Source organism: Artemia franciscana, chromosome 20 (genome assembly GCF_032884065.1).
Source record: "Artemia franciscana chromosome 20, ASM3288406v1, whole genome shotgun sequence".
Taxonomy (NCBI): domain Eukaryota; kingdom Metazoa; phylum Arthropoda; class Branchiopoda; order Anostraca; family Artemiidae; genus Artemia; species Artemia franciscana.
The window spans coordinates 23,925,489-23,940,809 of record NC_088882.1 but is presented as its reverse complement, the minus strand read 5'-3'; the positions used below and the strand labels follow the sequence as shown (position 1 = coordinate 23,940,809).

Below are 15,321 nucleotides of genomic sequence, written 5' to 3'. Positions count from 1 at the left end.
CTCTGAGTTCCTTCTCCCTCTCATGGTGGACATAAAATCGCTCCCAATCACCCAAATCAGTTTTCCGATCTCATTTGTGTGAGTTGAAATGTTGAGGAAAAGCGAGCAAGGCTGTGTCTGCCTCAGTTTCCTTAGTGCCACAGTGCTAGTCAGTATAAATGCTTGTCAACGATTTGATTAGCTAGAAATGTAGGTCTCAAAAGAGTTTAAATGTGCGCATAAAGCTGGGTTCAACGTCGCCCAATGAGAAAAAAATGCCTTATTTTGGATGAATATTTATATTGTTTCAGACTTGAAAAATTCTAGCTGGTAGTGTTGAGTTACGAATTTCAAAATGCTACCAGATTTCACCCTTTAAGGGTCTTTTTTTTAAGAAACTTCCAACACAGGCTTCAAAGCTTTGAATCAGACATACCAAATGGAACTAACATACCGGCACCGCTTGATCTTTTTTGGTTATAAAAGTCAATTTAAAATTATCCAAAATTTAATTTATAAATACTTGGTAAATTTAAAAAAAAAATTCATAAACAACAAATTTAAAAAATTTTCTTTTACTGGTTTTGTTCAATAACGTGCAATAATTCCACCAAACCAACCTATTTAATTTTTGTTGTAGTGAGTTAGTAAGATGCAAATAGCGGTTTGTGTTGTACGGCTTTTTACATGTTGAATCGACACGAACCCAAGTTCTTTTACTAGATTCCCATATGCTAAAGTTTTGATTTCATTGGGTTTTAATACGAGCAGGATAAGCTAGTGGAATGGGCAGGTAAGTTCGGTGTCACCACAAACCTCATAAAATAATTTGAGCTTGTTAAATATATCTTCGCTTTCATAAATTTTAGTGTGCACCATGGTAGAGCACCATTTAGTGTTTAGGAAAATTCTTATGGATATTACATGACACGACCGAGCTTAGTGTGAGCTAATGATGCAAATTAGCGAATTTTAGAGAAATCTTTTCTGTCAGAACTTAGTGTAGCGTTTAGACAACGGCCTTAGCAGATTGGATATCACTATGATATAAACTAACATAAATAAAAATCTACTTTCGAAATCTGAGTTTCTAATTCGTGTGCAAGGTAAAAATAATACAGGCAAGTCTTTTAGAATGAAAAGAATTAACAAAATTTAGAAGCATTTTCTATGGACGATTGATGGCCCAGATTCGTCATATTCCTGCTTAGAGATCCACATCTGTTGGAATGTAGACAGAGATGCAAGAATAGAGCCTCCAATCCAAACAGAGTATTTGCGTTCAGGTGGGGCAATGATTTTAATTTTCATTGAAGATGGTGCAAGCATGGTTATTTCCTTCTGCATACGATCAGCAATACCAGGAAACATGGTAGTACCACCTAAAACAAGAAAAAATACATTCCACAAATTATATGTAATACTAAAAAACTTTCAAATTTAAAAAAAATAAAAATTAAAATGAAATGAAATCATTGAAAGACGGTTGAAACTTAATGTAAATTGGGTATAGCTGTTAAAAGTTTTACATATTTTTACAATATTTTTATTTCGTTTCAGTTTCAGATGGAAAGACAATTTAAACTATTTAAAAACTGAGAAAGTCGAACGATTCTTTTTAGATATAAATTTTAATGTTTGCTAATTGATTTAAGCATTTCCGAAGTAAATAACAATAGAAGAAATTAAAATGACATTAAATCATTGAAAAACGGTTGAAACTTTTTTTGTAAATTGGGTATGGTTGTTAAAAGTTTTACATGTTTTTACAATATTTTTAACTCATTTCAATTACAGATGGAAAGACAATTTAAACTAGCTAAAAACTGAGAAAGTCGAACGATTGTTTTTAGATATACATTTAATGTTTGCTAATTGATTTAAACATTTCCAAAGTAAAGAACGATAGAAGTTGCGTTGTGGCTTGCTTCCACATTCATTCTTTCAGAAAGTATAACCTAACATCGAAAGATTTGGGTATACTGCCATAGTAGCTGGTAAAATACCTGAACCTTTCCCACCGTCCCACTCTTAACTAACAGTGTTTGCTGATAGTTTTCTGCTTGCTTCTGGAAAGAGACGAGTTTGCTGAAAATAATCGTCAGCTAACAATCTTCAGCGATCTAAAGCCAAACTAAAGACACACACATAAAATTTTTGTTATTTAAAAAGACGTAGCTTTTTGAATGAATAATTCTTAAAAAAAGGCGTATCTATTCAGTTTTTACTCCGATAAAGAGATTGTAAGCTCATATTTAGCAAGGATTAAGCAAAGAGAAGTTAATTAATCAGTAAAAACTATTTATTTATGTTTCTATATAAAGAATTTATATTATACCAACTTAAAAATATAAAGAAGTGTTTTTAAAAGGGACTACAAAACTTTCATAAATTTATTTTGGAATATTCTTTTCTAGATATTTGAGGCATTGATAAACTAAAGATTGTAGCTTGCATCGCTTTCACTAAGTAGTTTTAATTAATAATTGGTAGTTATAAGCTCAGAACGACTTCTAAATTCACTTACCTTGTTTTTGTGTGACTAATGCATTGACATAGAAACTATTTAACCCAACATACGTTACAAAATAAAGCAACTAATGTAGGAATTTAGATGCTTCGCATCCCTTATAAGATCCAAAATTATATTCAAGTGGCCCAGTTGTGTTTAATGTATTAGTTTCCGCTTGGGAATCTCAGACTAGACTCAGACTATTTAGTTTATATAAAAGTAGAAGCTAGATGACGCTAGTGAACAATCTCTATCTTAAACTTACATGTGTACTTGGTTCAGAAGAAGGCTAGAACATAAATAGCTTTGATCCCAAAACTATTAGCCTATGTGAAAAGTAGAAACAAAGGAGAAATATGGAGCAAAGATGAGTTTCTGGTTTTTATTGCGATTGGTTGATTTTTCAATTTCTCCTTTGCTTTATTTTTTAAGCACTGAGAATAGTATAATAGAAGAAAAATCTTAATCGGGAACTAATTCAATTGACTTCGAAGCAAAATATTTGGTCTCTGAGACATCATTCCAAGAGAAACGATTGAGTATTCAAAAGAAGAAAGTACGTTTCTTTACGTCATTTACGTTTCCGAATATTCGTTTACAATATTTACATTCGTTTACAATATACGTTTACAATATTCGTACCAAATTCTACTGTATGATGTGAATCCTGCAGTAAGTTCCATGTTCGTTCATAAATCGTCAGTTGATAGTGACATGAATTTCGGGGCAAAATCGGTAATAATACTGAGACATATTACAAGTTTTAGGCACCAATAATCTTTTATTTTACAAAAAAAACCTATTAGACAGTTTCATTTGAAATATCTTTATTATTGCACATGAATTTGGATTTGGGCATACAGAGCTTTTCTTCCGAAGTAGTAAGTTAATACTGTTTTAGAAAGCAATTTGTAATTTAGTTTACTTTTAAGTTTTAAAACATATGATTACCCTTGACTTGGGTCTCATTTTCTCCAAACCCTTCATTAGACTCCTGGTCGGAGGTAGAAAATCAGGAGATTGTGACGTTCGCAACGCAGACCATTTGTCAGCATACGAATATTTTTAAGTTTAAGTGGATCTCAGAGTGATGAAAGTTGAAAAAGGAATATTACCTGAAAGTACTGTGTTGGCATACAAGTCCTTCCTGATATCTACGTCACATTTCATGATGCTATTGTAAGCAGTTTCGTGGATACCACAAGTTTCCATTCCTAAGAAAGATGGTTGGAATAGCGCTTCTGGACAACGGAATCGTTCATTACCAATGGTAATAATCTATAAAATAATAAAAATATCTTTATTAAAAATTCAAACGAGAAAAAATATTTCAGTCAAAATTTTTGGTTAATTGTATGCATTTTTTGGTCCATAAACAAGATTTTTTGTTTTCCACAACTGCCAAACGCGACAGCTGTTTTTTTTTATTAATATTTTGGTCAAGAATGACATTTAAGCTGTATTAAGCTTCATTCTTTAACCTTAAACATATTTTAATATTCGGAGCCCATGATTTGGCCAAGTGTGATGCCCAAAACACTATATACACAAAATTCATTTTTAATCAAAACTCAAAAATGACTTCATCTGCAAATTACCATCATTAAAATTTAACAGAGTTATAGGAGTGGGTAGTTAGAGGAGTGGGTATTTAAAAATCCTGTGAAATTACATTCCCGCTAAATAACTATTTTTGAACTTATGCAAACTATTGTTTACAATGAGCATAGTTTTAAGCTGCACCAATTAGGAAATAAAGCTTAAAAAACTCAATTAATGCCTATAAGCAGGTGGACAACGTGTGTTTACACCATCCAGTTTAATCAAACACGTACCCAGTCTATAATACTCACGCAATTTTTTGGCTTTAAAAAAGTGGCTTCTCCCCCAACAGTGCCACAATAAGAAAAAAATCCAGCATATTTGTTTGATTTTACTGAATATTTCTCTTCTTTTTTGGCATACCGAAAGTTCTGTAGCCTCTAAAGTAAAATTGAGCAATTACTCATACCAAGTTGTAGAATTCTCTAATATTGCCCCTTGGGTAATTTTATGTGCCTTACCTGTCCATCAGGAAGCTCATAACTCTTCTCGAGAGAAGTTGAGCTTGCGGCTGTGGCCATCTCTTGTTCAAAATCAAGGGCTACATAGCATAGCTTCTCTTTGATATCACGAACTATTTCTCTTTCTGCTGTAGTAGTGAAAGTGTAGCCTCTTTCAGTAAGAATCTTCATCAGGTAGTCTGTAAGGTCACGACCAGCCAGATCAAGACGAAGAATAGCATGGGGGAGGGCATAACCTTCATAGATGGGAACGGTATGAGATACGCCATCTCCAGAATCAAGTACTATACCAGTTGTACGACCTGACGCATAAAGAGAGAGAACAGCTTGAATGGCAACGTACATTGCTGGGGTGTTGAAGGTTTCAAACATAATCTGGAATAAAAAGATAAATTTAGAAAAAGTTGTGACTCAAAAGTTGAACAAAATAAGTAAGTAAATTTATGGTTTTGGGAGATACAAATTTATACACTTTTAAGACAAGCCCGAATAAAGTTTATCAGTGTATTAGTGTTTAGATGGATTAGTTCTATTTATTAATTTTATTTGCCATTATATATTTTTTCATTTACCGTTTACATTTTCATCAATTTATGTATTTACTTATTTCTATTTTGCTTCCAATAATATATTTTCACTGTTTTATAAATCCTTCATTCGTTTTAAACTATAAACTATGTTTGTGTTTCCCGGTCAAAGGGAACTTTCTTGGAGTTGTGACTAATGATCTATTTGTAGGAATAATAAATAATAAAATGGGGATATTAAACTGATGTTCATTTTAAGATACTAAAGTGTAAATATCTTTTCTATTACATATATACAAGGCCTGACTTTACCCAAAAGAGGATCGGATCTAGCATTATTTAACCTTCAGTTTTCTGTAGGGACAAAATACTCCTTTCGTCTATTGCTTATATTTCTAAAGGCAAATGGTATACAAAAATAAAAGTGCAACTATTTTTCTTCTTGGCTGAACAACTATAAATTCATTATGAAAAAAAAAAGAAAAAAAGAAGCTATCTGCTCCAACGCTTCCAAACCTTTAAAGTTTCTCCAAATTTTCCCAAATAAAATTTTTCCAATTTTTGGGAATCTCTCAAAAATTAAAATTGGTAAACACTTGATCGTTAATACAAAATGCGAATCTATAATTTCTTTGGGGAGGAGGTGAAGAACTTAATTTTGTTTTTTTGGGGGGAGGGATCAAGGGAGGATTGACAAATTTGCAGATGGTAAAATGTCTTCAATATTCCAAAACACAAAGTAGAAGAATTGAAGAAGCAATTAACTTTCCGACATATTATTTATTTTATTTGTATATACTCCACATAAGTGTTGAAAATAAAGATGTAGCTTAATAAGAAGTTACATACTTGTGTCATTTTTTCTCTATTGGCTTTTGGGTTCAAGGGAGCCTCTGTCAGGAGGACGGGGTGTTCTTCTGGAGCAACACGAAGCTCATTGTAAAAGGTATGATGCCAAATCTTTTCCATATCATCCCAGTTAGTGACAACACCGTGCTCGATTGGGTATTTGAGGGTAAGAATACCACGTTTGCTCTGAGCCTCATCACCGACATAGCTATCTTTTTGGCCCATGCCAACCATCACACCCTACAAGTAAAAAATTGTAAAAGTGAAGACTTTTAGGTTAATTTGGTTACATGAACCTAGATATGACTTTTCACAATTTACATATTTTATAATGTAGAAAAATCTTTTATAATGTAAAAAATTTTATAATGTAGAAAATTTTTATAATTAATAGAAAAATCTCTATAGCTCTTTCAAAATGAGCCAAACGGTGTGTTTTCTACTCTGTATTGCGTTTAACTGTCAATTCAATTAAATTTTCATTAACACCAAACCTATTTGGCAACTATGACAAGAAGGTTTCTGTTTTGAATGAGTGAAGAGGCTTTTATTATGATAATTTCACTTATTGTAAAGAATAAGTTTTGTTGAAGTAAATAAAATTGATGAAAAAAATCAGAAATTTTGTCAAACGTGTTGACTATTAGAATTTAAAATTTTTCTTGTTTTTGACTCTGCATGACGGGCATGTTTTGTAGTTTTTTAGGTAACTTAAAAAGCCTATATCATTATTGTTTCTAAACAGCTATAACTCAAAATTCCTTTTTTCATGCATTAGTGAATGTTGACAGTTTTGATCTTTGTTTTTCATATTAACTTTTTGGTTCAAAACAAAAGCATATTACAACAAAAGCTCATATGGCACTTGTGACGAGGTCGGAAGTGCCAAGAGCCTTTACCCCCCTTCCAGATGGTTGAATCTGGTAAAACGACTGTTATCAAGTCAATTTGTGTAGGTCCGTGACACGCCTGCCAATTTTCATCGTCTTAACATGTCCAGAAGCACCGAACTTGCCAAAGTACTGTACCCCCCAGCTCCCCCAAAGAGAGCGGATCCGGTACAGTTATTTCGATCATGCATCTAGAGCTAGTACTTATTCTCGAACTCGCCAAAGCACTAGAAATCCCCCCTCCAAAGAGATGGGATCTGGTCCGGTTATGCCAATAACGTATCTAGAACTTGTGCTTATTCTTTCCATCAAGTTTCATCCTGATCTCTCCACTCTAAGCGTTTTGCATGATTTGTGTTTTCCAAGATTCCTGTTTCCCCCATAGATCCCCCATTGTCCCCGGATCTGATCCAAATTGGAAATTGAGCATATGAGACAAGACATCTTTCTATATATCAAGGTTCATTAAGATCCGATCTCCCATTCGTGAAATAAACATACCTCATTTTTCACGATTTTCCCTCCCTCCAGACCCCCTCAAGATGTTCGATTGGGGAGACGACTGTTATCAAGTCAATTTGTGCAGGTCCTTGACACGACTATTAATTTTCATCTTTCTTGCACGCCCAAAAGTACCGAACTCGCTAAAGCACTGGGAATCCCCCCAACTCCCCTAATGAGAGCGGATCTGGTCTATTTATGTTAATCACGTATCTAAAACTTGAGCATATTCTTCCTACCAAGTTTCATCCCGATCTCTCCACTCTAAGCGTTTTCCAAGATTTCCGGTTTCCCCCTGTAACTCCCCCTAATGTCACCAGATCTGGTTGGCATTTAGAATAAGAACTGTAAAACATGAGGTCCTTCTAAATATTAAATTCCATTAAGATCCGATAAACTGTTCGTAAGTTAAAAATACCTCATTTTTTCTAATTTTTCTGAATTAACCGTTCTTCCGCCCCCCCCCCCAGATGGTCGAATCAGGGAAACGAATATTTCCAGCTTAATCTGGACCGGTCTCTGATATGTCTTTCAACTTTCATCGTCCAAGCTTATTTGAAAGTACCCGAACTAGCAAAACCGGGACCGACAGACACAGACCGACAGACAAACAGGGATTGTGGTCGTTATACGTCACTTCGTCAATATCAAGTGCCATAAAAACAAAATCATCAAGCCAAAATTTTTAGTTCTAAAATGTTTAGTCTAGATTGAATAAACAAATATCTTTGTTCGAACCTTATAAGGAGAATAATTCCCCCAAACATAATGAAAGAGATTAACTTATTTTAACTAGTAGATATTTTATGGGGATTAAGAAATTGGGAGTATTTTTGGGTACAGCCAATTTAAATAAGGACCTTTTTCTGTAGTCTATTTAAATAATAACCTTGATTTAAATCATCACCCATGAAGGTGTTTAATATTAATAAATATCATATCAAGGTAGGTTTTAATGCTTCTTGTTTTGATCAAGAATTATGCCATAGATAACGGATATTTTCTAAGAATGAGATGCAAAGAACAGAAACTTAATTTCAGAACTTATAGCTTAAAGAAACGACACCGCTGAAACAGATTTATTAATGAAGCATATAATACACGCAGAATATTGAAAGGACGGTTATACCTGATGACGTGGACGACCAACAATCGAGGGAAAAACAGCACGGGGGGCATCGTCACCGGCAAAACCAGCCTTACACATTCCAGATCCATTGTCAACAACCAATGCAGCTACCTCGTCGTCACACATTTTGAAATTCGAGCCTCAATCTAAGAAGAAAAAGCTTTACATAATGGACTAGACTTCTGAAATTAACATAAATATAATTGTAATTTGCCCTAGTCAGGCTTGACAAGAGCACCTTTGAGCCTCTGGCTTCTTAGGTTGTAGACGAGCCAGCATTTTCCCGATTTTTCTTATAACTTACTAGTATTTATAATATACTAATATGGTTCTTCTTCTCCTGCAAAACAAGCTATTGTATAGGTTCGAGGTAATTGGGACGATCTTATAATAGCCCGAATATTCTTTTTTTCAATAGCCCCAATAAATAGCCTTCAATAGCGCAATTCATCATAGCCCTAAATATTCTATTTTGTCAAAGAGACATTTGGCCTATATCCCTCCTTCAGCTGAAAATTAAACATTTTTATTCAAACACGCCTCAGTCTCACAGGATCGGATGAGACCATGAAAAGATTTTGTTATTGAAATCAATGGGGAGGTGGCCAAAGAAGAAATTCTGAATACGAGGAGAAAGAGGAAGAGCTTCTATCGTCATATATATCTCGGGTAATTTTGTTAGTGGTTGTAGAGTTTTCTTTGATTTATATTGAAGACTTTAAATGCATAAAGAAAGTTTAAGTTGAAGAGAATGTAAAGCGAAACAAGTTGAGACTTCAACGTTATCCCTGTTGAGTTATCTATACTTTAGTTTCTAGACCACATTCATGAAAGAACCACCTTATGTTGTTGGTCTTAAAGACTCCCACACACTTTGTTTGCGCAAGACAGTAGACTTATCATTAGTTCATGTCATAAAAAATCCCTTTTACGAACTTTTGATCTCGCATAGAACGTGCGACGGGTGAGAGATTCTCTGTACAACCCCTTTTCAACCCACAGGCTCCAGAAGCTCAAATAAATCAAGTTTGATTCGGGTATCTGAAGAAAACTTTCGAATTGGAGCAAATCAATGTGTCTGGTGAACCAGTCAGTTAGGTGGGAAGTAAGAAATTGAACAGCGATAACATGTCAATGGCTGTGTCCCTAATAATAGTTTAATCGTATTTTTTACACAAGGAGGCACGTAGAAAAATATCAAAAGAATTCAATATAATTATTAGAACTGTGTGTAAATACCTTGTTGAACCAGCTTTTTCCAGGAAAAGCAATCAACCAAGTAAAATAAGTTTATGACCGCTAAAAGAGTCGCAAAGAGCAATGTGTTCGTTATACAGAAAATTAAATTGTATATACTAGTGAACCACCGTTTAAATGTCAGAAACTGAATGATTGTTTTTGTTTTAACATAGAAAATACTTTGATGTACATCCTCAAGAAGTTTCCACAAGAGTCTTTTTTTTTTGGTATCTTACGAAAGTTTTATTAGGCTAAAAGCGTTCCAGAGGTCAACTCATAAACCAATGTGTTTTTTCAAGATTAATCAGAGCTCGTGGGAACGAACTGTAAGGAGCGACCCGGCTCAATAGTAACTGAAAACTTAAAAAACGGAATTTTCATACCAATAGACAGGAAAGAATTTGATTTTTATGCTTATTTTAAATTTATAAGTTTCATCGAGTTTAGTCTTACCCGTCAAAGGTTATAAGCCTGAGAAAATTTGCCTTATTTAGGAAAAAAGAGGAAACACCCCCTAAAACTCATAGCATCTTAATGAAAATCACACCGTCAGATTCAGCATATCAGAGAACTCTAGTGTAGAGGTTCAAGCTCCTACCTGCAAAAATGTGAAATTGTGTATTTTTTTGCCAGAAGAAAGATCACGGATGCATGTTTATTTGCTTTGTTTTTTTCTTCTTTTACCCAGGGGTGATCTTGTCGACCCAATGGTCCTAGAGATCCAAGAGAGGGCTCATTCAAACGGAAATTAAAAGTTGTAGTGCCTATTTTAAGTGACCAAAAATTGAAGGATGACTAGACCCCCTCCACCGCTCATTTTTTCCCAAAGTCTCCAGATCAAAACTTTGAGATAGCCAATTTGTTCATCATAGTTGGAAAACCTAATAACGGTCAATGAGGATAACTTAATCCCCCAGAGTCTCCAGGGAAAGGGCTGAAAACTATGAACTTTGCCCATTGTGTACATATAGTATTGGTTATTGGGAAGTATACATATGTTTTCGGGAGGGATTTTTTCTAGTGGGAGGAGCCGGGGGAGGGAGTTACGTGGGATGATCTTTCCACGGGGAAAGAGAATTTTCATGAAGGGGGCACTGGATTTCTCAGCATTATTTAAAGAACAGTCAGAAATTATATAAAAAAAAATTCAGCTTAAAGTGAGGATCAATATTAAAACTTAAAACGAACAGAAATTATTACGCACATGAGGGGGTTTGCCTCCTTAATGCCTCGCTCTTTACGCTAAAGTATGTTTAATAATTTTAAAAGAGCTGTTCATTCTAATTAAACGGCCTGTGTGATTCAAAGGTCATTCTTAAAGAATTGGAACAAAATTTGGACTTTAGCGTAAAGATCGAAGTATTGACGCGGGGACGAACCCCCTCATATACGTAATAAAATTATGTGAATATAAAAGTTCATTATGTAAGTTAATTCGTAAGTTACGTATATTTATTACTAATAAAACATTCGTAAATAAAATTAAAAGTTCTAGCGCGTTTTTTAAGTAACCCAAATAATTGGAGGACAACTAGGCCCCCTCCACTGCCCCTTTTCTCAAAATCGTCTGATAAAAATTTTGAGAAAGCCATTTAGCCAAAAAAGGTAAAATTAATATACAAATTTCGTTGTAATTATTTGTGTACGGTGATCTAAAATTAAAACCTGCATTAATTCAAAACGTTCAGAAATTAAATAAAAAAAAGTTTTCTAACTGAAAGTAAGGAGCAACATTAAAATTTGTAGCGAACAGAAATTATTCCGTATATGCAAAGGGCTGTCCTCTCCTCGAAGGCCCGTTCTTTACGCCAAAGTTTTTATTGTTTTAAAAAGTAGAGTTGTGAGGAAGAGTCAAACTTAGTGTAAAGAGCGAGGCGATGAAAAGGGGACAGCCCCTTTCATATACGGAATAATTTCTGCTCGTTTTAAGTTTTAATTTCACTCCTCACTTTCAGTTAAAAACAAACCTGTTCTTTTATTTTATATTTATAAAACTCCAGTTTTACCCGTTTCTTCTTTTCCATAGAAAAAGAAGAAATGGATAGCACTAGAGTCTTGTAAATATATTTTATTCTAGTTCCTTCTTCTTTCTTTTCCTTTGTATCCTTTTAACAAAATTACAACAATCTTTCTACATGAAGGGTGGAAGTATGTCACCATTGATCTTGGGCTGAAAATTCATGTGGGAAAATCCGTTGAATAGGTGTTGTAAATTTGTCATACACAAGGTGTACGCGTACTAATTCCAAAATGTCATAGTAATTTTGGTAGATTTATTTTGACCCCTAAACAGCCATGCTAATGAAATATTTTTAATAAAACGAAAGCAATTGCTATGAGACACAAGACTGAGACACGATCCAAAGAACAGATACTGTTGGCTATATGCTACGTGGTAGGCAGTAGACAAGTGTTAAATATTAGATTCGGAAGCAGGTTTCATCTGGTGAGAAAAACAATTTTTTGTCCTTGTCTGTTTTTTGCGTGTCTGACTAGAGATAATTTCCTCAATCATATTTTTGGAGGAGGCCAGTCCAACTGTCTTTGATTAATCAACAATTGTCATTCAACAATAAATTCGCTTTATCTCATTTAATTGTATTATTCCATATTTCTTTGTGAATTTTCTGCGCTAAGTTTAACTTAAAGACAATATTTAGCACTGGTATAGCCACTGATCACAACATGCAGGGGAATTCATTTCGAATGAAGGGGATCGTCTGGCGAGAGGGAGGGGTCTAGTGCTGAAAGATCTGAGCAAATACTAAAAGGATAACAAGTATACAGTCCCAAGGGCTGTGGAAGTAAAGATATATTTCAATCATGTCAGGGGGGGGTCTCCTTGGGAATAAATTTCAGGGGGAAGGGATCATTTGGGGAGAGGAAGGGGTCGGGTGGTAAAGATCTGAACAAATGCTGAAAGGGTAGCGAACATGCAGTCCCAAGGGCCGGGGAAGTAAAAGTGGAAAGGGCCTCTGCTCATACTCAAGTTGCGAAAGGTATCATCTTTATCCATATATTTAGAAAACTTAGCTTAAGTTTATGTAGCACTAGTCTTTTAGCTGCGAGGAGCATAATAAAACAAGCAAGAACGACCTTTTCTGCGAAGTTCAATTTATTCAGTTTTTGTGAAACAAGTCCCTCAACCACTAGTTTATCGAAAATGCCTAGCTTAAAACAATATTAATACACTTACCAAAGAAGTAACACAAGAAGCAAAACGAATTGGTAAGGAACAAAACATGTCACGCGCTTATATCGCCTCCTGTGCAAACAGCTCGAGATAAGACATCCGAAAAATTACGGTGATGTGATGATGTTGGAAATTTGCTCATACTTCCGTATTAAAACTTTTAATTGGTTATATTTTAATCAAATTTTAAAATATGTGTGGGTTGAATCTTATCGAACAAAAAGTCTGAAAAAACAATAAAACGAATAGGTGGGACACTTACTTAAATTTCCTTACGTTCTGGTGTCATGGAGTTAAATATATTCCACAGATTAAAGGCTTGTGTTTTGTGATTGTAGAATTATTTTTATAAATATGTGAAAAAAATCCTGAATGAGGACCACACAACCAAAATTATGCAAAACCAGCCATTATTAATCCATGGAAAATATGTGAGCAAAATTTGAATCACTCACACAAATTCTAACTCGTGCGAAACCCAGAACACAAGATTCAAAACGAGTTTCCACCCAGCAAACCCAAACACCAGCAAAACATAGCGATTGCGAAATTCGACCCAGCAAGATCCAACATATAAAATAGTCAAAATAGAAAAAATAATTTACAATGAGAGCAATGGTTACAATGCAATGCAACGATGAAAAACTTGAGAGCCATGATGAATTAGAGTAAAGCCAAGACAAATAGTCAATTAAAAGTCAATAAATAGACAATAGTCAAGACAATTAGAGTGAAGCCAAGACAATGTGAGATGCAAAGCTGTTATAACTTTTTTCAAAATTGCATAAAAATGTTTCATTTCACTTGTTGATAGTTAGTCTATCACCCATCCTAGGGCAGAACTAAGGTAGATAGGTATAGAGTAAGGGCACACGAAGGAAAATTTGCAAAGTTTTATTCGGAACTCGATGTTTTCATCCTCAAAACAGACTAAATATAGCTTAAATTTATTTGGGGGTGGGTACGAATAATACATTCACGCACAGAGGAATATTCGGAAGTCCGTCCAAAACTTATTCACAGGAGCCCAACCCTCCAAAATTCATCGTTTGATATGCTCGTTTAGAACGTTCTCCTTATACTCGGTCCTGTTCTGCTCAAAGGATTAAGTCTTGGAGAGTTTTTATTAAACCTAGTTTTTAGTACTTGGAAAAGATTTAGTAGTTTAAACCCCACTATATAGTTACGATTCAATATTAGCCGTAGTTAAATGCGAGTTTGTATATATTCTTTAAGGTTGTCCAAAGCCAATCTTGAGGTTTTACGTCATTTTCATCTTCTTAAACAGCCTTTGTGTCACCAACGGCAAGGCTAGGCCTATCCTCCTTGCAACACTTCGCCCTCTTAAGCTGAGCCAGACGGACAAATTCATTCAAAGTATAATATATATATATTTCTTTTTTTATCTATCCAAGGTATTACCTATGCAAAGGAAAGCGACAAGTCTTAGAATTAGTTCTGGTAATTGGGAGAAAATACTATATTTTGCCAAAGGGAATTTAGCCTGTTCTGCTTACTTTGCAAACCTATAAATATATATTCGGAGAGGTGTTGAAAATATCCCGATGTTTTGGAAGGATCCATGTCTAAGATCCTTCCTCCCTGCATAGGGCGCAAAGATTTGCCTTTTGAGTCTTGGACGTTTGCTGTATACGCTTAATTTTACGTTCCATTATGCATGGATAGAACTTTGTGTGGTTTTTATCTTATATGTGCTCAGTCTAGGTAGATTTAATTTTTTGTCAGCTGAGTTTTTCCAGGTTAGAGTCTGGCAGGGTTGAGGTTTGTCGGTTGGAGTATTTTGTATGTTAAATTTCGTTCGGGTAGAATTTGTATCAGGTTGAGTTTTGTCGAGTCGAGTTTCGCGAAGTTGTATTTTGCGTGAGTTAAACTTTGCGTCGGTTGAATTTTATGAATTTTTGCCAACTTGAATTTTATGCCATATTTTTCTGGGTAAAGTGCTGCCTAGTCAATCTTTTAGGGACTGAGATAGTCTGCAACTAAATTGATATACCAAGGGCTATGTATGGATTAAGCTCGTGATCTGAAAGGCTAGAAAAACCAAAGGGCTAGGCAAGGTGATAAAGTGTAACAAAAAGCAGTTTTTCTATAAGAGCTGCCCTTTTCATCGTCGTCGGTCGACGATCAAAAGGGCAGCCTGTAAAATCAAAGACTATAAGATCATGGTTGCCAGGTCACATGCAACTTATCAAACAGATAACTCTAGCCCATGATAACTGGAAATTTAAAATTTATTTTTAGAAAAAAACTGTCAAGAAAGAGAGAATTTCCATTTGAAGCTAATTCAGAAATGGTAAGTATTCATTTCCAGTAATATTAATGGTAAAAACTAACTGCGAAAGAAATTTATTATGATTTCTGTTAATAGCCTGAAATACTGTCAGATCTAAATGATCTGACATTATTGACAGCACCAGA

The 15,321-nt window shown here is 34.6% G+C and overlaps 1 protein-coding gene across 1 annotated transcript; it reads right to left on the bottom strand.

Annotated features, from left to right (window-relative positions):
* Nucleotides 1-1,095: 1,095 nt before the first annotated feature.
* On the bottom strand, nt 1,096-13,026 carry LOC136039934 (actin, clone 302). The gene is made up of 6 exons (XM_065723932.1): nt 12,886-13,026; nt 8,451-8,596; nt 5,931-6,170; nt 4,555-4,929; nt 3,607-3,769; nt 1,096-1,361 (listed from the first exon to the last, which is right to left on the bottom strand). Exons 2-6 carry the CDS (start codon nt 8,574-8,576, stop codon nt 1,135-1,137), a joined length of 1,131 nt encoding a protein of 376 aa, XP_065580004.1. The 5' UTR covers nt 8,577-8,596; nt 12,886-13,026; the 3' UTR covers nt 1,096-1,134.
* Nucleotides 13,027-15,321: the final 2,295 nt, after the last annotated feature.